The 26,219-nt window shown below is 34.5% G+C and overlaps 1 protein-coding gene across 4 annotated transcripts in view; it reads left to right on the top strand.

Annotated features, from left to right (window-relative positions):
• The window catches only part of ACSL6 (acyl-CoA synthetase long chain family member 6), a 140,409-nt gene that overhangs the window by 60,137 nt on the left and 54,053 nt on the right, over positions 1-26,219 (top strand). For all 4 annotated transcript variants that reach the window (XM_012549761.3, XM_031953092.1, XM_031953094.1 and 1 more), the window contains exons 2-7: positions 5,571-5,791; positions 20,488-20,602; positions 24,064-24,128; positions 24,786-24,887; positions 25,035-25,134; positions 25,711-25,889. In XM_012549761.3, the coding sequence (XP_012405215.2) occupies positions 5,571-5,791; positions 20,488-20,602; positions 24,064-24,128; positions 24,786-24,887; positions 25,035-25,134; positions 25,711-25,889 (782 nt within the window). The remainder of the gene's footprint in view (positions 1-5,570; positions 5,792-20,487; positions 20,603-24,063; positions 24,129-24,785; positions 24,888-25,034; positions 25,135-25,710; positions 25,890-26,219) is intronic.

Genomic DNA, 26,219 nt, shown 5'->3' with positions numbered 1-26,219 from the left:
TACTAAAGGAGTTAACCATATTTTCAATATTTGACAGAATTCACTTGTAAAGTATTCTGGATCCAAAGATTTCCTGTGATACAAAATGCACCTCAATGGTTCTCAGTATTTTTATTGAATTTTTTTTATGTCAAATACTGCTTAAAGTTTGGTTTTACTCTCTAAAAAAATTTCAAAAGTCCAGTGAATAAGCTTTATCTTCAAAAATCATCGTCTTGCTTTAAAGATGGATTTGAGAATATACAGTCTCTTGGTGCTTTTTCTATTATTGTCTAGTGTTTTTGTGATATCTCCTTTTTTATAAAAAGAAAAATAGTTTTGGCATTTAATTTTTTTGGGGGGGATGTTATATTGGAGTCACAAATCCTTAAGGATCCAAAACATAAGAAGAATAAAGAAATAAAGAGGAAAACTGAATTTTGGAGAAGGGACCCAAGTTGCAAATGAGATGAGTTGTTCCCGGTTACTGGAAGCTATAAAATGGCAAAGCCTAGTTATTGTTATTATTCAGATATTTGCAACCATGTCTGACTTTTCATGATCTTATTTGGGGTTTTCTTAGCAAAGATACTATAGGACAAAGCCCTAAGTGCACAAAAAGAGAGGGACCAACTAGGAAAGATAAATGTATTTTCTGCCATTAAAGACCAGATATTAATGACTTTAGGGAATCTTTTCAAAGTTATTAAGCCTTGGCATTAATATGTTTTATCAGTTGCTTTCATGTTGTTGAACCTTTATGTTAGAGTTATCCCTTTTCTTGCAACTGAATTTGTCTTTTTCCTGGGGCGTATTTTGTTGTTATTTTCCTCAGGTACCAGAATTATTAGTTTACAACTTATTATCAAAGAAGAGAGTTTTGTGGCCAACAGAAGTGCAGAAAGTTTATTTTACTGACAACTAGAAGGTGAAATGAACAGAACACAAAGTCTTAAGAGGAACATATAAATTCAAATCCAGTCTCACATATTTACTTGCTATGTAACCCTGGGCAAGTCACTCAATCTCTGTTTGCCTCAGTTTTCTCATGTGTAAAATGGAGAAAATAATAACACACCTATCTCACAGAATTTTTGGAGAATCTAATGAGACAATAAATTATAAAAATACTTATCATAGTGCCTAACACATAGTAAGCACTATTTTATAAAACATTAATTATCATTATCATTATTATTATTGTTACTATTACTATTATTGCTACTACTACCATTATTACCACTACCACCATCACCATCACCACCACCACCACCACCACCACTACTACTACTACTACTACTACTACTACTACTACTACTACTACTACTACTACTACTACTACTACTATCACCATGACTACTATTACCCCATTCTGTAAAAGGATAGCCATCCCTCCCTTCTAGGTTCCTACTCACTGTTTACTCTACTCTTCTTTTCCTTCCCCACCCTGCCAAAGCTGATCCCAAACACCAGGGGCTATTCCCTTTTCTGTGTTGACTAAAGTTCTTAATTATAGTCCTTGAGTCTTGCTCATTAAACACCTGCTCCCTCCCCTTGTGATGAATCCACAAGTGACTGGAAATTTTAAAAGCAATATTTTACTAAGAAACCAGGGTAAACAGAATGAAGCACAAACCTTACACAAGAGACATGAAGAAGGGTACAGCCAGAAAACTTTTCTGAGCATAGGTATCCAAATCACTCTGGTAATAAACAGGAACACTAAGACTTTTGGTTTGAGGCAAATTAGGGTTTGCTAATTCCTTCTAGGAACTCCTTCTAATCTGAGCATAATCTAACACTCTATCTGTATCTGTTCTTGTCTGAGTATGTGTCACACATTCTTCCCTCTTGCCTTGGAGAGAGACCATGTTAATTTTCATCTTTATATTCCCAATGCACAATATGGTCCTCACTGTATTGGAATTAGGAATAAATGATTAATAATTGTTGGTGAATAATAAAAGTAGTTATATAATCTTATGCCACAGGCTTTCATATGACAAGTACCTGGGTATACTTTGGGGTGGAATTGTAGATCCATAGATTTCACTGTGACCCCACAACACTCCCAAATACCAAACCAGATTAAAATGTTAACAGGGAATATCTTTCAACATAAATAAAAATTCAATAGAACACAAGGTATATGTGGTTTTTTAAGTCACTATGAACCCATAGAAATGGTTATTAGACAGTTGTTACCATTTATTGTTTGACTTTGCCTTGAGGGATTGCTCAAGTCACAGGTTTGTTGAAAAACCCCAGATTAAATGTAGCTACTTCATTATACAATCCACTGTATTGTCACTAATGCAGAGATCACAAAGTATAAGAAAAAATTATAAGTCAACAAACAAGTATACCTCTTTTCAGAGTTTATGAGGCATATGAACCTGCTCCAATGAGTAATCCTTCCCCGGCATTCTATATAATCTTGTAGGTAGGATCTCCTAGCAGGCATTACCTCTAAGAGTTGTTCTGCACACTGTATCTATGGCAGCTCTCTCTAGCTCTCTCTAGCTCGAGGTTTTATTTTTTCTCATTTATGTTTTTGTTAAATTTGTCTAGGTCTTAAAGGAGGATGTTGAAGTTTTCAGTGATTGTAGTTTTGCTTTCTCTTTACCTTGTAATTTGATTAGCTTCTCCTTTAAGTACTTAGATACTATGTCACTTGGTACACCCACATATGTATGTACACATACATACACACATATATCTTACTGATACAATTTTACTACTTATGGTAACTTTATATATAATGTTGTTTCCCCTAATAAAGTTTTCCTTATTTCTTTAATTATTGTCTTGTCTACAGTCATGATTACTACCCTTGGTTGGGGGTTGTTATTCGTTTTGGTTTATTTTTTAAATTCTCCTGGATAAAACAGATTCTTACTTCAGCCTCTCCTTTTAACTCTATGTGAATCTTTAGTTTTCAAATGTGTTTCTTGTAAACATTATGATTCCTAATTCATCTTTATTTCCATTTTGTAACTGAAATTATTTCATTGATATTATAATTACACATTTGTATATTTTTTCCAGCTTTTCCTATTACAGTATTTTTATCTCTCAACTTCCTCTTTAAAAAAGAAAAAGATGGAAAAAGAAAAGGAATGTGATCAACACTAGGACTCTTATTGGAGTAGTCAGATACTACTCTTTTGAATATTGATTCATTCTACCTGGTTTTTAGGTTCCTAGCTTATATTTTCTTTCTCTTCTTTTAATTCATCATTTATCATTAGTCCTTCATTTTCGAACATTGTTTTTCTTTTGGCTTTACCTTCTCTAACTCTAACTTTACTTTTAAATCCCTCTCCCAATTCCCTATATCCACCTATTTACCTATTGATTTAAAAGTATTTTTGCACCAAACTCTATGTTTAACCTTCCTTTGCTTGGTTCAAGTAAAAAGGTAAAGTTCAAGGGATGAAGTCTCCCACCCCACTTCAGTGCTTGAATGGAGGTGGGGAGCAGGAATGACTTGATCTCTTCAATGTCTGATTTCATTGCTCAGTCACTGAGCAATTCTGTGGTTTCAGATATTATCTTCAAGTTTGTTCTGTCTAGATATCATGCTGGATACTGGCCTGTACCTTTGGCATATCTTCTAAAGTAAGACTTCCAAAGACTTTGGACTATCTTTTGGGATAGTCTTAAACTGGACTGAATAGCTCATTGTTGTTTTCTTTCTGGTTTTGTTTAATTTGCTGCTTTTCATTTTTCTGGGGGCATTTCCCAATAGAACTAAGTACTTTTTTCATAGTTGTATTTTCTGGAAGTCTCTCTCATTAAATGCCAGCAGATGGTCATTTTTGCCTCTATAGCTCTCTCCTGCTCCCAGAAGGTTGTTACACTAAGATCATTTTTGTGGCTATGTTAAAGATTAGGATGGTGGGCGGAGTGGGGAGAGGAATGCCAGTATAGCAGAAGAGTTATTTTACAATTTTCCTATAATCAGAACATGATGGCCCACCAGGGTGTGTCTACTCTTAAATTTCTTTCTTGTGGTTTATACTAACCTATAGCCTCACCAATGTTTGCATAGCAGTTGGAGCATAAATCCATCCCTTTCACTTTTGAACAAGTCTCTATTAATGATAAAAGGTTGGATCAAAATTAATCTAGAATGTAATATTCTCCTTTATTCCACTACCTGGACAAATTATTTCTCACCCACATCAGTATTTCCCAGGAACCTAAAAGCCTGGCCTCTCAGTTCCCCCCCTCCCAGTTGTATCATCCACCCTAAAAATCCATTTTCATCCCATTGGGTTGTGTTACTAAAATTTCCCTGGGCTATGCTCAGTGATTGTCTTGAATTTAATTTAATTCTGAGGATAGAAGCAGTGTAAGTAAAGACATATAAAGTAGTTTACTTTTAAAGGAAAGATTGTAATCCATTGTATTTGGAGCAAAGAGTATGCAGAGTAGAACAGTATGAGAATTTGGAAACAGAGTAATGCAGTAGAGAGCCCTAAATACCAGGGAAAAGAACTTTATGCACAAGATAATAGGGGGCTATCATGGAAAAGGAAAGGCCATTCAGTCATTTCTTTCTTGTGCATTGATACAAAAGCAAAGATAGTTGTTTTTGGAATTAGGAAATAACTTGCCAAGATTTACCTTTTGTTAAAACTTCCTAATTTAGACCCAATACCTGAGCCTTATAGTAGGGACATGGCAAGTAACTAGATAATATGTTGCTCAGATCTCTGATTCTGCAGAGCTGTTAGTCTATCCTCAGCACAGGGTTCTTTTCAAACCTTATATATGGAGTAACTGAGGAATTGAAAGAGTTCACTATTTACCTGTTCCAGGAAATATATGGAAAACATGATATAGGCTACTAATACTGACCTCATCCCGTTTTTTTAAACTATGCCCAAGAGACTGATACTTAAGTTGGACTCTACCATATGAAAGAATTGGAGGGGTAAGATTGTGAAAACCACTCAAAAATTTTAATTCTAAAAGTCAGGTGAACCACTTAAAAAAAAAACTACTGGGTTAAAGACTTTCTCTTTTGATTTAAGAAATGAAAAACTGAACAGAAATATGTTTAATGCTGAAACATCAAGCTCTCTTTGTGTGAGGCAAATGTATTCTGTACATGCATTATATGGTCCCTCAACACCTTCCATAAAGAGCTACTGCTCCAGAGACTCATGTGATGCTGAGAAAGACCTAAAGAAATCAGAACAAACATGAAGTCTTTTTCTTCCAAGATCCTTCCCATCATCCTATAATCTCTTTGTCTTTGAAAGGAAGGTGACTTCAGAAGTCTGGCACCTGCCTATCCTCACCAGGCTTTCAGAATCAGTGCTTACTTGGATATAGTGGCTTCTAACTGAAGGTGCCCCTTACTTTTGGCTTTCCGTTTAGTGGGGCTGCTGGGATTAGAGGCACAGTTACCCAAATCCCCAGGCAGTGGATGCCCAGAAGTTAAAAGAATCCTGTGGCTATCTTCTGTACATTTGTTCCATATTTTCCATCTTGTCTCCTTGGTTACTCTCTCATGTCCCTTTCCCCCATTCTTCCCCCACCCCCCAAACCACACTGATTATTATTTTGGTATCTTACAGAGTTTGCCCTTTCAATCCTGGAGAAAATGCAAGCTCAGGAGATCCTGAGGAGCCTGCGTCTGCCAGAGTTGGATGATTTCAGCCAGTTTTTGCGTAATTTGCCAGCCACCACATTAGTGGGAATTGGGGCTTTTGCTGCTCTGCTGGCCTATTGGTTTGCTAACCGGCCAAAAGCTGTTAAGCCTCCATGTGACCTCCTGATGCAGTCTGAAGAAGCGGAGGTAAGACTGGGAGCCAGAGTACAGGCAAGGGACCCAAGAAAGCTCTATACTCTTCTGCTTTGGTAAAGCTTCAAGTTTTAACCATACTTACCTTAGACAATTGATATCCTGCTGGTTATTACACGTTGCTGCTTCACTCATTGTTAATGTGTGATGCTGCCACTATTGTGTTTGCCCAGTGTTGCTACTATGTTATTCCTGTCATCATTTGCTATTGTTCTTATCTGCCACTGTTACTACCTTCCATTGCTATGTCCTGGATGAACTATTGTTATCTCCCATTCTTACTGCCTCTCACTGTATTGGTACTCCTAGTCACTCTCTGCCCCATTTCTTACCTGAGCTTAACCAGTGAATGGGTGTTTCCTCAATCAAACTGAGATCTCTTAAAGACCTTAGTTTTAAAAAGTCAAGATGTTTAAAAAAGTCAAGATCTCCCACTGTGTCCAGGGCCATTTCTAGTCATTCTGATCTAGTCTTGCACTTGACCCAGATAGTTCCAAAGAACAAAATGAAGCTGGTGACTTTGCACAGTCCTCCCTTACTTCAATTCAAATCACTTGCATATCATGGGCATCACCTCTCTGATATGGTGCTCTTCAAGAATGAAGGACAAACAACAAAGCATTATTACTGGTACTATCTTCCATAATTATTGGCTGTTCCTGTTTTTAGTCTTGCCTTCCTAGAATGACTTTGTTTCTTCTTTTACTTACTATATCATTAATCATCATTTAAATCCTAAATCAAATGTCACCTTCTTTATAGTTCTCTTAATCAATAAGAATCCCCCAGACCTCCTGCTACAAACCTCTCAATTTCATCATTCTTTTCTTTAATGTCCTTACATAATTTTATGTAAAATTAACTGTTTTTTATCTTATTCCCCTACTAAAATGTAAGTTCCAGGAAGAGCAGAAATTGTTTCCTTTCTAAACTTCTCCTGAACCCTAGCACCCAGAACAGGGCTCTGTACCCACTAAGGGCTCTGTTTTTTCCTGAATGAATGGATGGATGGATGGATAGTTACTGCTTGCCATTGTTTTCATCTGATACTCCTTTTCTCCTAGTGTTAATGTTTATTTTATCCCAGGGAACAGTGGCTCATTAGGTACTAAGGAAAATTGAGCCAAGTTACATGCCCATGGGAGAGATTTATTGTCAGCTTGGCAACAGCCTCCACACTGGCTACCTTCACGGAGACAGGGGAATAAGATTTTTACTCACTCCCAGGAGCAACTTTGTGTCGGTGTGAGTGAGAGAATATTGTGGCAGAGAACCCAGAAATTCAGCTGAAGTATGAGAGCAATATGTACCAGGGCTCAGAGGTGAGGACCAGGACTCAGGACTGAGGACACTTTATCTTAGAATAAACAGTCTAGTCAGAGCAAGTTTTAGTCATCTTTAACTTGGGGTCTCCCCTACAAATTCTGCTTAATGTCAAAATGATTGGGCCTCAGGGAATAGGACAAGGCCCTTATGAAACAAGAAGGACAAGTTCTGAATTAGGATCCAAGAAAATGTATGCTGAGGACTTGGCCAGGCATTCACAATGAATTTATTCTCTTTTATCTCTAATGTCTTTATCATAATATTATTTATAATTATCTGTGTTTGGGTACTATTCCCATACTAAGATCATTATGGTGTCCTATATAAGTTAAATGTATGTTCTCTAGTAACTAGCATAGGGACTCTCATGTACTTCCTTTTGTATTAGTGCTGTTGTATTTTTTAAAGAATAATAAATGTACTGTGATTTCTCTGAAACACCATACTACAATATACTGAGATGAGTCAGAAAAGAAATTCAGCCTGGAAAGTACATATCACACTAGGAGGCAAAATATGTGAAATACCAGCTGGAAAAATAACTAGAGTTTTTCATACTCAGGGCAAGTACCAAAAAATTGCCCAAAGCAAATGGCAGGAAGGATGAATGAGGAAGGACAGAATCGAATAATAAACAAGTTCAGGCCAGCCAGTCATATAGTAACTTCTGTTTTAACTATTCTTGCTAAGCAGATTATAAATTCTGTTCTTTATATGCTGGTGAAGGACTACAAGAACCATTAACACTCTCCAAATTTGGCAACCTACTGCAAAGCGCTGATCACCCTGTCCAAATTATGGAATAACAGGCAGATTGATTGAATCAAATCAATCAATTAGTAAGTATTTAGTAGTGAAAATGTTTATGTATCAATACTACGCTAAGTACAGGGAATACAAAAATAAAATAGCCCCAGCCCTCAAGGAGCTTATATTCTATCAGAGAAGAAAATGAATATAAATAAATGTATACAAAGTAAATAAAAGGTAATTGGGAAGAATTAGAAATTTGGTGATCAATGAAATAAAATTATGCTTAAGCTAAATTTTGAAGTCAATCAAGAATTCAAATAGGCTGAAATAAGGAAGGAATGCATTCCAGGATACAGTTAGTACAAAAACATGGAAGCACAAAGTGAAGTATCATTTATGAAGAACAGGAAGAAATCTGTCTTGCAGGATCATGGAGTGTGTGTATGGAAATAATAGATAGTAAGACTGGAAAATAAATTGGAGTCAGATTGTGAAGGGTTTTAAAATGCCAAAAAGAAGTTTCAATTTGGCTTTAGAATTAATAGAGAAGCACTGTAATTTATTGACTATGGGCCTTTATGAATATCTCTGTGATAGCTATGTAGAAGCAGAAACCTGAGATAGGGTGATCAGTTAGGAGGTAACAGATGATGAAGACCTGAACTATAGTGGTGACTGTGTTAGAGAAAAGAGGGAAAGTGAGAAATGCTATAAAAGTGGAATGAGGAAAACCTGGTAATTGATCAGGTATGTGAGGTAAGAAAAAGTAAGGAGTCATGGGTAACTCTAAGCAGATATGTCTCAGAGCTACATCTAAATGGCTTACAAGAGATGATTTTTGAATTTTCACTAAACTTTTTTTTTTACATTTCAGAAAGTACTACACTTCTGAGCTTGAATTATTGTTTGTTGGTTGTCTAGACTTATAAAAATGTTAATAATGCGGATTAAACTTTAAAAATGGGTATGTTTACAGTTTTCCCCCTGAGAGAATTTGGTTGTTAAATGCTATATTTAACAGCACATTTCTATATGCTCTATAAACATTGCTTAAACTCAGCAGGAGTACAGTAGAAAGCTCGGAAAATGAAGTCATCACCAGACTCAAGGCTTGATGATTGGAGGCTTACAATAATAACACCTGGTATTAATATAGAACTTTAAGGTTTGCAAAATGCTTTAAGTCCCTTGTATCATGTCAACCTCACAACACCTCTAGATTAAAAATTGAAATGGAGAAATCCAGAAAAGAGTTAGATAATGAATTTAGTTTTGGACATGCTGAATTTGAGTTGCCTATGGACGTCCAGTTCAAAATATTCAATAGGTAACTGAGGATGTGGAAGTCTAGAGCTCAGGAAAAATATTACGATTAGTTGTATAGATTTGGGAATTATAATTAACTTGATGGGACCTGTTGAAGTAGGGATGTGTGTGTGTGTGTGTGTGTGTGTGTGTGTTAGAGAGGTAGACAGACAGACAGAGATAGAGACACAAAGACAGAGACAGAGTCAAGATAGAGTTTTGAGGCACATTAACAGTTAACAGGTAGGACATGCTTGATGATGAGCCAAGAGAGCATAATTTCATGACAATCCAAATAGAGGAGAGAGTATCCTGAAGAAGATAGTGATCAGCAAAATCAAATGATGCAGAAAGTAATCAAGATGAGGATGATTGGGAAGAAGGCATTAGTTTTAATAATTTAGAGATCATTGGTAACAGTCATTTCTCTCCAAAATTTTGGCCTTTATAGTACTTGCTTATATTTTTTTTTACCAGATCTTCTATATCTCATGCTAAAAATTAATCAGAAAGGCATGTGACAGATTAGCAGACTCCTCTTCTTAGCTATTTGATTTATTCAATTTAATTTGATAAACATTTATTAAACACTCAAAATTTACAGAGCATTGTGCTGGGAGAGATGGAAAGTTTAGAGGAGACGGGGTTTCTGCCTTCATTTAGTCTGTTGTGAAAATTAGATCAACTCTCCACTTTGGTTTACCTTTATTTTCAATAGGTTTGTTACTACTGAATTCCATTGAGAACGTCTTTGTTGAGTGTTCTCTATGTACTCTATCTCATATGTTATATAATTCTGAAATCAGTTGAAATTATGCATATTAGCATCTGAACTGAGTTTTTTTTAAATGTTTGTTAATTCAAATAAAACTCTAATCGGTGGGATTTCAAGCATTGTTACAGAGTAAAATGAACAAAGTCACATTGTAGGGGAGAGTATTTTCTGAGGCAGGGCCATAAGTAAGCCAACCCTGAACTGAGAATCAGCTCTTCAAAGTTGCATGGTATTTTCCCTTCCTTCAGTCACAGTGCCTATAAAACTCCCAAGTTCTTCCTCAACATTCCAAATATGAGAGATACCTTGGTCATGTGCAGTATCTGCTATTCATGTGTCTAAATCATTTGTGAATGGGTTCTTTTTAAGGAGGGACTGCCTTCATTTTAAGAAGTCTTGGATATAATTCTGTGTACAAGTTTCCAAAAGGAACATTAGAATTTGATTCAGCTCACTTTCTAGAAAAGCTCTCATTTTCTCTGCAAGTACCCAGGCCCAAAAAGAACATTAGAATAGGACATATTTTATTTAATCTAACAAAAATATGTAGAACATACTTTGATCCATGGCCCTCACAGTCAGAAGTACTCTCTTCCTTTTTCCAGAGAGTGTTAAGCAACTTTCCTTGTTGTGGATACTACCTTCCCTCACGATCCACAATGGCTCACAGTATGCCAACAAAAAAGATAAATCCACATTACATTTTTTTAATTTAATAGCCTTTTATTTACAGGTTATATGTATGGGTAACTTTACAGCATTGATAATTGCCAAACCCAGCCCTCTTTGTAGTGGCTAGAAACTGGAAACTGAGTTGATGCCCATCAGTTGGAGAATGGCTGAATGAATTATGGTATATGAATATTATGGAATATTATTGTTCTGTAAGAAATGACCAACAGGATGATTTCAGAAAGGCCTGGAGAGACTTACACGAACTGATGCTGAGTGAAATGAGCAGGACCAGGAGATCAGTATATACTTCAACAACAATACTATATGATGACCAGTTCTGATGACCCTAGCCATCCTCAGCAATGAGATCAACCAAATCATTTCCAATGGAGCAGTAATGAACTGAACCAGCTACGCCCAGAGAAAGAACTCTGGAAGATGACTAAAAACCATTACATTGAATTCCCAATCCTTATATTTTTGCCCACCTGCATTTTTGATTTCCTTCACAAGCTAATTGTACAATATTTCAGAGTCTGATTCTTTTTGTACAGCAAAATAACAGTTTGGTCATGTATACTTATTGTGTATCTAATTTATATTTTAATATATTTAACATCTACTGATCATCCTGCCATCTGGGGGAGGGGTGGGGGGTAAGAGGTGAAAAATTGGAACAAGAGGTTTGGCAATTGTTAATGCTGTAAAGTTACCCATACATATAACCTGTAAATAAAAGGCTATTAAATTAAAAAAAAGAGAGAGAGAGAGAAAAAAAGATAATTGCCAAACCTCCTGTTCCAATTTTTCCCTTCCTTCCCCTCCCCGCCAGATGGCAGGATGACCAGTAGATGTTAAATCACATTACATTTTTAATATATTTTATTGATATCTTTGTTTCTTTCATCATCATAGTTATCCAAAGAATCTCCCTCAAGCATCACTCCTCCCAGAAAACCATCTCATATAACAATTAATATCATTTACAAAGGGGGAAAATGAGCACAAATGATTGATGCATCAAAAAAGTCCAAATATATAATATATAACACTTGTGGATCTACTTTATAATTTTGTTTTAAATTTTTTAGTATGTAGTTATTTCCATTTTTCAGTTACTGTGTATATTGTTTTCTTGGTTCTACTCACTTCATTCTCTATCACTTCATATAGGCATTTCCATGCTTCTCTGAATTCATAACACATGATTTCTTACAGCATAGTAATATTCTATTACATTAATATCATTAATGTTGTGAAATCTTGTCTTCATGACTCCTTTGGAGTTTTCTTGGCAAATATATTGGAGTAGTTTATCATTTCCTTCTCCAGCTCATTTTACATTTGGGAAACTTGAGGCAAATATCCTCTAACAGGGTCACATAGGTAATATGTGTCTGAGCATGGATTTGAACTCAAATCTTACTGACTCCAGGCCCTATACTTTACTATGCAACCTAATTGCTTGTTTCATTACATTCATGCACCATGATTTGTTTAGCTATTCCTCAAATAATGGGCTTTTACTTTGTTTCCATTTCTTTACTTTCATAAGAAGTACAATTAAAAGTATTTTGTTGTATTTGGAAACTAATCTGTATTATTGGAAACGTAAGGTTTCATTCTAGTAATAAAGTCTCTACTTTCAAGAGTATGAATATTTTAGTCACTTAGTGTTTAATTTTAAATTGCTTTCCCAAAATGGTTGTACCATTTCACAGCTTTCCAGAATGTATTGCTATGACTGTCATTCCTCAATTTCTCTAACATTAACTATTGCCATTTTTGTTGTTTTAGCTAATTTTCAGGGAATGAGGTAATATATCAAATTTCTGATGATTATTGATTTGGAGTTTTTTCATATAGTTGTGAACATTTGATAATTTTTCTTTTGAAAACTATTTATTCACATCATTTGATCGCTTATCTTTTGAGAATGGCTAATATTTTTAAGTATGTTTATTAATTGTTTATATATCTTGGAAACTAAGCCTTTGTCAGAGAAATTTAATTTAAAGATATTTTAAATTTTTTTGCCCATTCAATTACTCCCTTTTTTGTCCTAGATGTATTAATTTAGTCTAAGCAGAAGCTTTTCAGTTACGTGTAACCAAAGTTATCTATTTTAATCTTTTGAAATTGCCTCTATCTCTTGTTTGGATAAGAATAAATGTTAAGATTGTGTATTCATTTAGAATGCATTATAGAATATAGTATGAGGTAATGGTCTAAGTGTAATTTCTGCCAGACTACTTTGTAGTTTTTCCAGCAATTTTTTATAAAATAAGAAAATTTTTTCTATATTAATTTGTTTTTTCCATTTTATCATACACTGGATCACTAAGTTCTATTATTTCTGATTCTTTCTGGTCTATTCTGCTTTTTTCTTTTAATCAAAAGCATATGGTCTGTATGACTGTTCTTTATATAGTACATTTTGAGGTTGGGAAGTACTATTTCTCCTTCATCCTACTTCTTTTCGTCATTTCCCTTGATATTCTAGCACTCTGGTTTTTGAAATGAATTTTGTTATTTTATCAGAGTCTACAAAGTATAATCTTGGTGATTTTTTTTTGTATGGCATAGCAATTTTCGTATAAATTAGCTTTAGTAATAATTATAATTTTTACTATATTGGCATGTCCTACCCAAGAACATCCTCCAACCCCTTAAGTTCTATATTTCTTTAAAGAGTACTTTGTAATTGAGTTTATACAAATCTTTTGTGTCCTTTGATAGGTCAATACCTAGATATTTTATGTATTTTATAGTTATTTGGATTTGGATTTCCCTTTCTCTTATTGTAATATTACTTTACCATTTTTTATTATATTGAAAAACTTGAATTATGAAGATTTGTTTTGTAGACTTTGCAGATATTATTTAGTTATCTTAATTAGTATATCTTTCTAATGTTTTAAATTTCTTTTTTCTTGTCTTATTGCTATTGTTGGCATTTCCAGAACTCTCTCAAGTAATAATGAGAGCTCTGAGCATCCTTGCTTCACTTTGTACTTATTGGGAAAGGCTCTCATTTATCTCCATTGCATTTGGTGCTTGATTTTGGTTTTAGATTTTTATGGTATTTTATAATATCCATATATTTTGTAGTATTTTTGGCACAGATTAGTTTTGAACTTTGTCAAAGGGTTTTTCTGCACCTATTGAGATAATCATGTGGTTTGGGATGTTTTATTTCTTTAATAACCTTAATTATGTTGATTGTTTTCTAATGTTGTGTCATCTTTCAACATCCTGGTATAAATTTCACTTAGCTACAATGAATGATTTCTTGGATAACTTGCTATATAGTATATTTGACAGAATTTTGTTTAATATTTTAAAGTCAAAATTAATTCATGTGTTTGGTCTAGTTTTCTTTCTGTGTTTTATCTTTCTCTGACTTAGACATTAGGGTTATATATTTAACTACATGTATGTTATAATAAGAGGATTCTAGTAGAGGGTGTTTTCTTTTTTTACTTTTGAAAATAATTTGTGAAGTATGGATATTAATTGCTCTTTAAAAGTTTGATAAAATTCTCCTGTGAATTCATCAGGGCCAGGAGGTCTCCTTACTCCTTGGTAATTCCTTTATAACAAGCTTTATTTTCTTTTCTAAAATTGGCTTATTTAAGATCTGTCTTGTCTTTTTATAGTTTGGATATTTTATATTTTTGAAGATATTCCTTTATTTCTCTTATGTTTTCATTTTCATCACATAACTGTGATTAATATGATTTGATTATTCTTTTTATTCTTTCAGTTTTGTTGTGATTTTGCTTTGCTCATTTGTTATTTTAATGGTTCGATTTTCTATCCTCTTCCTTATTATCAGATTAACTAAGGTTTATCAATTTTATTAGTCTTTTTAAAGAACTAGCTTTTAGTTTTAATTATAATTTTTGTGGTTTCTTTCTAAAATTTATCTATTATTACTCTCTAATTTAAATATCTTCTTTTTTGTGCTTATTTTAGGTTTTTTTATTTGTTGACTTTCTAATTTTTTAAAATGTACATTCAGTTCACTAATCATTTCTTTTTCTATTTTATTAATGTATATTTATAAGGATATGATTTTTTTTCTCCTGAGGACTGCTTTAGCTACATATCAGAAATTTTGGTATATTGTTTCATCATTATTTTTACATAGTTATTGTTTATATGATTTGCTCTCTAATCTACTCATTACATAGGATCCCATTGTTTCATCTTCATTGGGATTTTTATCTTTTGTTTGTTATTTCTAAACCAATTGCTATTTTTATTGTGTTATGATCTAAAAAGAATTTATTAATGAGTTCTGCCTTTTTATATTTGTTTGCAATATCTCTACTTGATTTGTTTTTGTAAAAGTTGTATGGTTTTGAGATTTTATTTATATATATATTTACATAAACATATAATATATATAATATATGTAAGTAATCTTTTGAAGTTTAATTTAGAAGATGCTATAAATTTTTTAACTCTAGTTCCTCCAGAAAATTTTTAGTTCCACATTTTCCCTCTTTTTTATCTTTCTGATAGACTTATTCATAACTGAGGGGAGATATTAAAGGTTTCTGTCACTATTGTGTTACTGTCCATGTCATCCTGTAGCTCAGATAATATTTTTTTTATCAATTTAGATGTAAAAGCACTTGGAATATATGCTTATTACTTATATTGGTTTGTCAATTAAGATTCTTTTCAGCATAATGTAGTTTCCCTAATTATCCCTTTTTTTTTTATTGTTTTTGCTTCACCCCACCCCATAGCATGATTGCAACTTCTACTTTTTTTGATTCACTTGTTGCACAGTAATTTTTTTTTCTATCTCCTTGGTATCATTTTATGTAGATCTTTGTTTTTTAAATGTATTCATTGTAAGCAACAGATTGTTGTGTTTTGTGGTCTTATCCAATTTGTCATTTGTCATTTTATTAGATTGCTTGATTTATTCACAATTAAAGTTAGGAGGGTTAAATTATATTTCCTTCCAGTTACCCATGATATTGATTTTTGATTTTTGATTGAGTTTTTATTGAGTTATGATTTTTTCTTTCTTTTGGAAACACAATACTATATTCTTTCAAGTATATTACTTTAATCTTTTTTAAGCTGGACTTATACCCATTGAATCTCCTCTTCTCATTTGTTATCTTTTTATCTTAAAAGTTTTGCTTATTATTACATTTTTCTTCTTTTATTTGTTATATTACAATTCTTCCCCTTTGCTTTCCTCTGTTAATGGAATAGATTTCCTCCTTCTTTCTTCCTCTTTAACTAGTTCTCTTAATTTTTTATTTCATTTTTTCACTGTTTTCCAAAAAGAATTTCTCCCATTCTCTTCATTATTTATCCTCTCTTTCTACTCTAGACCCTTATTCCCTGATTCATCACTCTTAAAAAAAAATACCTAGTTTCTTTATTCACTCTATTCTTCATGCAATCAAAACTTCTAACATATCCATTCTATGGTCTCCCCTCTAGCCATTTTCTGCCACTGAGTGAATTAGAACAGTAAGTGGTAGTGGGAATTAAGTTAATCACATGATCTCATCTTATAACTCAATTCTGGAGCTAGCACAGTTACTTTTCTAATCAATTATGCATCTAGTCTTGTGAGAAAACTTTATCCAATTGTGAGAGAGGAGAGAAAATTTTATTGCCTTGTTTGGTTTCCTAGCCCTGCATGGTTTCAAAGCTGGATCATTTCTACCTGCTGCTTAGAATTATCTTAATTAAAAAATTAGGCTATGCTGACCAGAAACCTAGTCAGATATGAAAAGTAATGCAAGCAAATATCTCTGTTATACATTTAAAACAATCATATGTCTTTTCTGAAAACTGAGCCCATCCTAGTTAATCAGTGATTGTTTGCATGTTCCTTTGATGGAGTTTTGGAGGAAGTGGGCCACCTCTTTTTCTGATTTGAGGTGACTCCTATTTACTCTCCCCCTCTCAATTTAAAAAGTCCTTAAACTTTTCTCCAGATGGAAATAAGATTACCTATTTTTGTATTTCATTTTTTATTAGTCTTATTTGATTGTTTTTAATGCATGAAAAATCTCTCTCCCCTTGAATTTGGGATCCAGTGCCAAAGCTGAGGGGCCTGGTACCAATTTGTTAGGCAGTTGGCATGCATTGCTTAACAAATTAATATGCTCAGAAGATCAAACCTTTTTTCCTCATTTTATCTGTCACCAACCATTACACCAATGCCTTGTAGAGCTTGCCCTATGGAGTTTTTCCCCCCATTCAGTCTCAGTCCCAGAACATTGCAAATTTATTGCAGGTGTCAGAATATACTACCTTATGCTAGAGTCCCTCCCGCCAGACACCCCTGATTACACACCTCATTACTGATTTATACTTTGCCCCGTGGACTTTATTTTTTCTACATTTGTTTTAAAATCTCCTACCTGGATTAAGGCTCTCTTGCCTCCCTCTTCCAGGTGCAAGTTGCCCCCAGAAGTTCCAAATTTCTCTGTACTGAGGTAGAATGAATGAATTTTTCAATCACCAAATCTCTCAAACCTACCACAAGGCACTATCTCTCTTTATATCCATTTGTCCATAGAGCCCCCTCCCTTTACCAAATCAAGCTCTCTTTCCTTTTCCTCTCTTTTTATTCTATCCCCCCCCTACTTTTCTTCTCCCATTCTCTCAGTAGGCTTTCTGAGTTCACAGAGGCCATCTTTCCCTTATTGTTAGCCTTCCATTTGATTCTGACACATCACACATTTATCTCTATCATACTGTTCCCCTCCTCCCTTTTTTTACCCTCCCATGTTAAAATGTAGTACCATATGATTCACCTTTAGGCAGAGTATTGCCAGGTTCTGTCCATAATAGTCTAGTCTGCCTCTTCATTATTGTTTACAATGGACTTCCATCTTCACCCTTAGAAGTTTCTTACTAATTTCTCTGTTGTCACTCTGTTGCAGTTGCTATCTTTGGTTGTTTCATTATTTGACTTTTCCTGTATGTTTTTTTGTTGTTGTTTTGAAGTGTTCAAAATCAAATAATCTCTTTATCTTTAAATAGATTAGAAATAATCTATTTCTAAAAAATGTCTCAAATATCTCTTTATTATTAAATATCCATCTTTTTTCATTTATGATTAAGCTCAGATTTTCAGGGAAGGTCACTTTCAGTTGCATTCTGGGCTCCATTACTCTGAAATTCCATTACTTCCTATGTTTCTAGTGGAAGCAGAATAGTCTTGTAGTATTCAAATTGTCTTTCCTTTGTATTTGAAGGTCTTTCTCCTGATGGCAGGACGTGATGCTTTTGAGTTGAATTGTTAAATTTAAACACTATATGTCTCAGAGTTTGCAATCTTGTTTTATCTCCCCTTCAGGGATGATTTTTCAGTTCTTTCAATTAGCATCAATTTTCTCTATTCAGAAGTTCTGAATCTTATCTTCTATAAAAGCACACTTTTGTTTCTGAAGTGCTCTTGTAGTCTGGCTGTTGCAGAATAAACTTCTGCAGCCTTGAGTTGGAGTTTCAATGGTACTGGAAAGAGGGATGGGAAACTGGGTTGTGGAGTTAATTTTTATTATAATCCCTCAGATACTTAGGTTTACGAGGGCACCCTCATTGCTAGTAGCATGGGAATTGTAAGAAAGGTCCTGAGTGAGCTCAAAGTTAGTATCAGTTCATGGGTTGGTTATCTTCTATTTTTTCCATGCATTTTGCTGTTAAGTCTTTTATTTTCCTGTCATATTCTTCTGAGAGACCTATCATCCTTAGATAGGATGAGCAGAAATTCTTATCTTTAAATTCATCCTGCCTTTGAAACTAGTGTGTTTTATTTGCATAGTGGACATATTTTCTGCTACTTTCTAGTTTGTTTTCACTTTTGTACACAGTGTTTGCATCCTGAATCTATTTTTTCTTTCTTTTGTTTCTTTGGTAAAACTTACCATCAGAGATTCCAGTTTTTCTATTCTGCTCGTTATTTTTACTTGTGCATAAATTCTATTCACATAATCCTCATTTCTCTTTTGAATCACTCAAGAAGAACATATTGTAGTTTGATCTTCTCACATTTCATATGATCCTCTGTCTCATTTGATCTCATATTGGATCAATTTCTTTAGAGTATTTACTCATAGATGACTGAATTTGTTTACTGAATCTGGTGGCCATATTTGTTTCTATTAATATTTTCACCATTTAATTATCAACTTATTTTCAAGATTTTTGAGTTTTCCTCTTCCTGAGATCTTTGATAATTTCATTCTTTTTTCCTCCTGACTTTTCCCTATTGCATGCTTTCCAATCCTATCATTCTGATTATGGTTTCACTTGGAGCTCAATCTCACTGATCAATGGCCTAAGCTTTCCCAAATAACTTTTATGGGCAGCTAAATAGTGAACTCTTTGCTTCAGACATCATGGAGTGCTGCACAGCTAATTACACACACACACACACACACACACACACACACAAATGATCCAATTGGGTATCCTTCCCTACTCATTCTTTTTTCAGTTTTTTGGCTTCACATCAGCAGTTCAGAGCTTTGCAACATTGGTACTACAGTATTGTTTGTCACCATGATGTATAGCAAGCATGTCCCTTCAGCACACTTTTGTTTCTGAAGTGCTCTTGTAGTCTGGCTGTTGCAGAATAAACTTCTGCAGCCTTGAGCTGGAGTTTCAATGGTACTGGAAAGAGGGATGGGAAACTGGGTTGTGAAGTTAATTTTTATTACGAGCCCTCAGATACTTAAGTCTACGAGGGCACCCTCATTGCTAGTAGCATGGGAAGTATAAGAAAGGTCCTGAGTGAGCTCAAAGTCAGTATCAGTTCATGGGTTGGTTAGTTTGCTTGCTTTACCTTCTTTTAGATTCTGAATATCCTAGACCATAGACACAGCTGAAGTTCCTTTATTTTTGGTCCACAATTTCTATTTTTTGGAGATGTTTGAGAGGTCATGGGGAATCAGAGAAAATGTTGAGTCCTCTATTTTGTTGCTCATGTGATAGAGAAGTTCTGGTTGCTTCTTGATATACATGGTTCTTTGTTGTATTGATCTCTCCTTTCTCAGCAGGGCTAAACAGATTGTTTGCTCTACCTGAGAGGTGAATGAGATCTCAATCTCCTCTTGTAATTGCTCTTTCAAGTTCTCAATATCTAATGAAGGTTCCATTTCTCTTTCTAAAACTCCTTCTTCTACAGGCCTCTACATGTACATGGTTCCCAGTAGAGGTTGCATGGATGCATAGGTCAAGTATACTCCAGCTTTGTTTATGCGTCTACTTCCTAGCTCTCTACCTTTAAAAGCTAAACTGAAGTACAAGATCAGATTGTGAATTCTGTTATTCTTGATGTGAATTTACAATCCTGAAAATTTCTTTAATGAGAGTAGCGAGGACCCAAGACTTGGAGAATTTATGTTGTCAAAGAAGTAGTAAGTAAGGAAAAATCTTTTCCTCTTAATACATGCCTAGGCATGAATACTACATATGGTTTAAAAATGGTGCTATAATTGTAAAGGAAGAATCCTTTTTTTTTTTAAACAAAACCATAGTACTTACAGGATTTAATTAGTGTTAAGTCTTTGCTTCAAATTTCCAGTAAGTATTTCTAAAATACCTTGATAAAAGAGAATTTTAACTAAATACAATTCTAGTTCAAAGAATCCTGTTGTTAAAGAAATAGTAGTTATGTCTAGTCTGTCTAGCCAAAGAGTTATGAGATTGTGTAATGAGTTTTGTTAACAAATAGAATTAGTCTATGGAATGTAATTGGAAAGATGCTGTGAATCTCTAGATGACAGAGATGATAGTTGCTTTCTTAATCCCTGGAAATGTCATGTTTTCTGAAGTTCTAACCCATGTCTTTTTGGTTCCACAGGGCTTTGATGGAGCTCGGAGGTCTGTGATTGGAGGCAGCCCCAAGTTACTGAACCATTATTATGATGATGCTAGAACCATGTATGAAGTCTTCAGAAGGGGACTGAACATCTCTGGTGAGTATGGGACACTTCTGGGCCAAAGAGGCTCATGTGTTCTCAGAGAGGCTATATGAACATTCTGTCAGGAACAGACTGTTCTTTTCATTCCAAGTGAAGACTGGTAGCTATTATTTAGTAAAATAAGTAACTACTACTTACAAGGAATCACTGGAACTAGAGGAAGGACTAGCCAGTCCTAAAAGTGGAAAATGGCTGACAAATGCCATATGGACATAGGGTAACTGTGTGATACCAAGGGAGCCAGCAACAGCAGTTCCTATAGGCTTTTAAGGCTTACAAAAAGCTAGCTTCTCAACAATCCTGTAGTAGAGATATTATCTCAACTTTAGAGAAAAGAAAATGGAGGGAATGACTTAGATATAGGGAAAAGGAGTTGTTTATGGTCACTAAGCCAGTAAGTACAAGATTCAAACTGAGATCACCCAAAGCCCTTCCCATTAAAACACATTGCTGTAGACATGTGTAATAATTGGTTCACATGGTGTTAAAGAGTACTGAATATGGAGACCTGATTTTAAATATTGACTTAACTAACTACTTTCTAACAAATCTCTACACTTCTTTGGGACTCAAGTTTCCTCCTCCATAAAAAAGTACAAACAGGCTTGTACAGAAGGATCCCTGCAGGCCTCATATTGACTTAGAATTAACATTATCTATGTTCTATTGCATTTTTATTTATTTTGTTAAATATTTCCCAATAAAATTTTAATTTGGTTTGGTCCTGGAGCTACTTTTATACTTATATTAACTTAACCCATTTCCCCAGAAGGTTCTTCTTGGTTGCCTGGAAAAAGTCTTCCTGCAGATCTTTACTACCAGAGGCTGCTTATCCAGCCTGTAATATGACATTAACAACACCATCACTAGATTTGCTGGATTCTGTTCAGGACAGACTTCTCAGAGAGCCTATTCTTTTTGGAACTGATGAGGCAGATATACTCTTTTAAGTATGCCCTCTTCCTTCACGAATTGAGAGGGTGATGAGTTTGCTGTGGACTCTCCTGCCCACAGAGATGGCCTTGATCAGTGTCAGAGATTATTATTATTGCTGCAGCTAGAAAGCCTGACTTTCTATCTTCCCATGGCAGGCCAAGCCATGTTGACTTCCTTTTCCCACAGACCACCACCATTATCCACCATTCTTCACATACAATTTATTTGTATCCCAGGAACGAGCATGAAACTTTGCACATATCAGATTTTACTTAATGTTTGTTTAGTTGAACTATATATTGGAATATAAGGCAATAAGAAACTACAGATAGTCTGAAGTTTTCCTCATTGTTAATTAGACTTTCAATCTAGGAGAAAGTAAAATATTATAGCCTCCAATGAAAAAAAAATAGTTTCTTGATATTTCTTTAAAAGACACTTATTTTAAAATTTGAATTTCAACTCCAAAAAACATTTCTGTATACATTTCAGAATACCAAAAAAGGATTCTATATTAATTATTAATCTCTATTTTATACTGGTTGCTTTTTTTTAAAAATTATGTAACAAATTTTTCAAATTACTTTCAAAACTATCCTATCTGTCATTTCTTTGTTCTGATCTTCCTTCTGTTCTCTTCTAGGAATTTTTTAAAAAATATTTAAATGATCTCCTTGGGGGGTGGGAAGAGTCATTACTGCTTGTGACCTAGTAGACCTAGTAGAATTTAGCTTTTTCCCCAACCATTCCCCTTCCACAACTAACAGATTTTAAAAGAAGAGGGTGGGGTAAGGGACTTGAAACAAAGTCAAGCTAAGTGACTTATAGTGGATGTACAAAAATGCTAATGTTTCTGCACCTTAGGTACACCACCTCTCTGTGAAGAAGTAGGTAACAGCACTTATCACAGGCCCTCTGGAGACCTGATTAATTATTGCTTTGATCAATGTTCTTATCAAAGTTGTTTTTCTTTACAGTGGTGTTGTCTTTATAAAAATTGTTTTCCTGCTTCTGTTCTGTTTTCTCTACAACTCTTGATACTACCCAAGATTCTCTGAAATCATATCTTTCATCATTTTTTTTGGTACAATAATTCAACAAATGCATATTAAGTATCTGCTCTATGCCAAATGTTGCACTAAGCTCTGGGCATAAAAAGAAAGGCAAAAGAGAAACCCAAACAAACACTCTGCTCTCAATGAGCTCACAGTCTAATGGAAGAGTTTGCAATAATACTCCATTACATTTCATATACAATTCTGTTTATTCTGTTATTTAGCCATTTTATTATTTTAATTTAGCCATTGCCAAGTGTGCATTAGACAATCTTAAATCACCATCTTAGATTCTAGTCCTTTTCTTTCTCCTTTTTTATCCCCATTTAGGATCAGGAAGTTTGTTTTGCTTGTGACTACTTCCTCCCTGGCATTTTCCTTTTTCTTAATTCCTCCTACTCATCGCCACTAGTTTTCCCAATAAGTATGATGGATTTCTACACACTGGTTATATGTGTTTGTTGTATGTTAGACATATCTTTAAAATTATCTGTTTAAATTATTCTTGGCTAGAACAGACACTTTGAGAACATATTTGAAGCAAGTCTAAAACTGGCAATATTGATCCTTGAGTAGTTTTAGTTAGCTTCATAGGAGCTGGCATTATGTATTAGAAAGAGTTCTGAACTGAGAGTCAGGAGACCTGGATTTGAATCCTCCTTTTGACATTTACAAGTTTCATAACCCTGAGCAAGTCCCTTGAGGTCTCACTTTTCTCATCTACAAAGTGGAGATAAAAAATATTTGTTATACTAACAGGGTTGTGATGAGGATGAAATGAAATAATTTATCTAAAGTTCCTTTTCAAACTTAAAATACTGTGAAAATGTGAGATAGTAGTAGTATGATACACTGAAGAAATAGAGTCTATAGTTGGGTAACTCTCAATACATACTGCCCCCTCCCCCCAAAAAACCCTAAAAGCTATTCAGTAATATAAAAGCATTATAAATGACACTTCATAATTTGAGGAGGAGAGGGGAGGGGAGAGTACTTGTTGGTTTGCTTTCCTGATTGCAAACATATACATAAAACATTTTCCCTTCTGGATGAACATAATATATATTCAATAATTGTTAGGAATGGATGAGGGCAGCTGCATCATTTCTTACGAACTCTCTTTGCAGTTCATGAATTATACCTAAATTGAAATTCCATCCCACAAGAGAGAGATTTTTGAAACTCTCTGATCTTTAGGTACACTAGCAGCCTTGTGTGTTATTGTACTCATTCTCTACTTATCCATTACCCAACACTTAAAATACTAAAATGTGTGTGGATGGGTCAGCCTGGTGATTCTCCATCACAATTTTTAAAAAAAGTTTTCCCCAAACTGCCACTTTGTTTCATCAGGCAAGAGAATGCTGCACAGTGCTGTAAGTGAATGGAAACTTCAAAGAATTTTCATAAAATAGGTATCTATAGTATCCACAGTAGCTAATAGTCAGTATTCCTCTTTTTTAGGAGATGGTCCCTGCCTTGGATCCAGGAAGCCTAAGCAGCCATATCAGTGGTTGTCCTACAGGGAGGTAAGGACCATTCAATATATGACATTGACATTTTTTGTAACTAAATAAATTCCAAGGAGAGAAAGCTTAAAACATCAGTGCAATATTACTCATCTCTAAGGTTATTTCATGTCATTTGTCATATTTTTGCTGACAAATATAATAAATTATTTTTACCTAATAATGCCATTAGCAAACATCAGGAAATGTATCTTGGATGGACTTCAAATCTTTTGAGGGGAAACTGGATTCATCAGCAATTTGGTGGGCTTTAGCAATCTTCTTCTGGGCTTTTAGCTGGTACAGTTAGAGGGAAGGGAAATCTTAGTGCCATAATTGGGGGTAGGAGTTATGATTTCATTGGTGTAGAAAACTCACTGGTAAGGAAACTACTTCAACAAATTCATATTGGCAAGTTATATGTAACTTATCTTCTTAGGAAGTTACCAGGGAGGATAAGTGATCTTTGCGTGTGGTCAGCCAGATGATAGATCAAAGGTACAACTTGAATTCACATCTTCTTGAGCTCAATGATAATTCTCTCTTCACTACACCAAGCTGCTTCTCTAGTATAAGCAATATAATTGTTTAAATTGAAACATTCAATCTTTTAGCTATATCTCAAGATTTCTTATATAATCATTTTTTCCTTACTGAATTGTCTTTCCCATATACCAGGTGGCAGACAGGGCAGAGTTCCTGGGATCAGGACTCCTTCAACATGAATGTAAACCATCAACAGAGCAGTTTATTGGTGTGTTTGCTCAGAATCGGCCAGAGGTAAAAAAACAAAACAAAACAAAACAAAAAAAATAGTGCTATATTTATATATATATATTTTTTTCATGTGTCAAGTCACTGAACACTATTTTAACTCTCCTCTTCTCCCTCTTCCCACCAAATCCTCTCTCCTGTGGCTCTTATCAGTGGATCATCTCAGAGCTGGCCTGCTACACCTATTCCATGGTGGTGGTTCCACTATATGACACATTAGGCCCAGGTGCCATTCGCTACATTATTAATACAGGTAACATTAATTCAGGAAAGCAGACACTGAAATTTCATTTCCCAAAGGAGATTGCCAAAATATTCTTGGAATGATAATTTTCAGAATAGCAGGTTCTAGGGGTTCCTTGACCAAATTTTTGTACTGATCTAGAAGTTGGAAAAGAAGAGTTTCCACTGAGGGCTTTCCATTTAGTAGACAAAAAGTTTGTCTTCTAAATACCCATTCTCCCAGAATCAGTTCTCATGGGAAAACTAGGTCACCAGTAGATTAGTCTATTTATCTTGGCCCTCTGATTTCATATATGCATATGTGTGTGATCACTCATGAAGGCACACACATATGTGTATGCATATATCTCTGTTAGCAACTTTTAAAAAAAAAAAACTAAGCACAAAAATCTCACACAAATGTATGACAATATTGCTAGATAGAATAAGAAAACTACAGTATCTTAGGGATAAGGTTTTCAAAGCCAGAGCTCTTCTGGATCCTGGAGCACTGTCTGCCCAGGCTACCCTTTAACTATAGCATGTTTTGGACAGGCTGTAGCCAAAGATTTTGCCTACCATTGACACATAACAATTTTATTCTCAGCTGATATTGCCACAGTGATTTGCGATAGACCTGAAAAAGCCATACTTCTCCTAGAAAATGTGGAAAGAAAGGAAATTCCTGGCCTGAAATTCATTATTCTCATTGAACCATTTGAAAAGGACTTGAAAGAACGAGGGAAGAAATGTGGTGTGGAGATTCAGTCCATGAAGGAAGTTGAGGTGAGCTTCTTTGCCTGGTTTTAATAAAAGCTTGCTCTTTAAAAATGTAAAACCAAATATACTGTTAATTTTTTTAAAAAACACCTTTAAATTTCTAAGAAAAAAAACACCTTTTTTTGACAGATGCTTTCTATAATTGTGAGATAGATTAGAAAGGTTTTTATTATTTCTAACTGATAATATAACTTCTCTATTAAGAAGTTTGAAAACTTGTTAAAAGAGCTTTTCCTCATAATTCTGAGAAGAAGGTAGCAGAACTATAATTTCTTCATCTTATAAATCAGGAAACCAAAACTCTGAAAAGTGAAGTGACTTGTTTTGGACTTCACA

Source organism: Sarcophilus harrisii, chromosome 2 (genome assembly GCF_902635505.1).
Source record: "Sarcophilus harrisii chromosome 2, mSarHar1.11, whole genome shotgun sequence".
NCBI lineage: Eukaryota > Metazoa > Chordata > Mammalia > Dasyuromorphia > Dasyuridae > Sarcophilus > Sarcophilus harrisii.
Note: the sequence above shows the minus strand (reverse complement) of the source record. Positions and strands in the feature narration are given on the sequence as shown.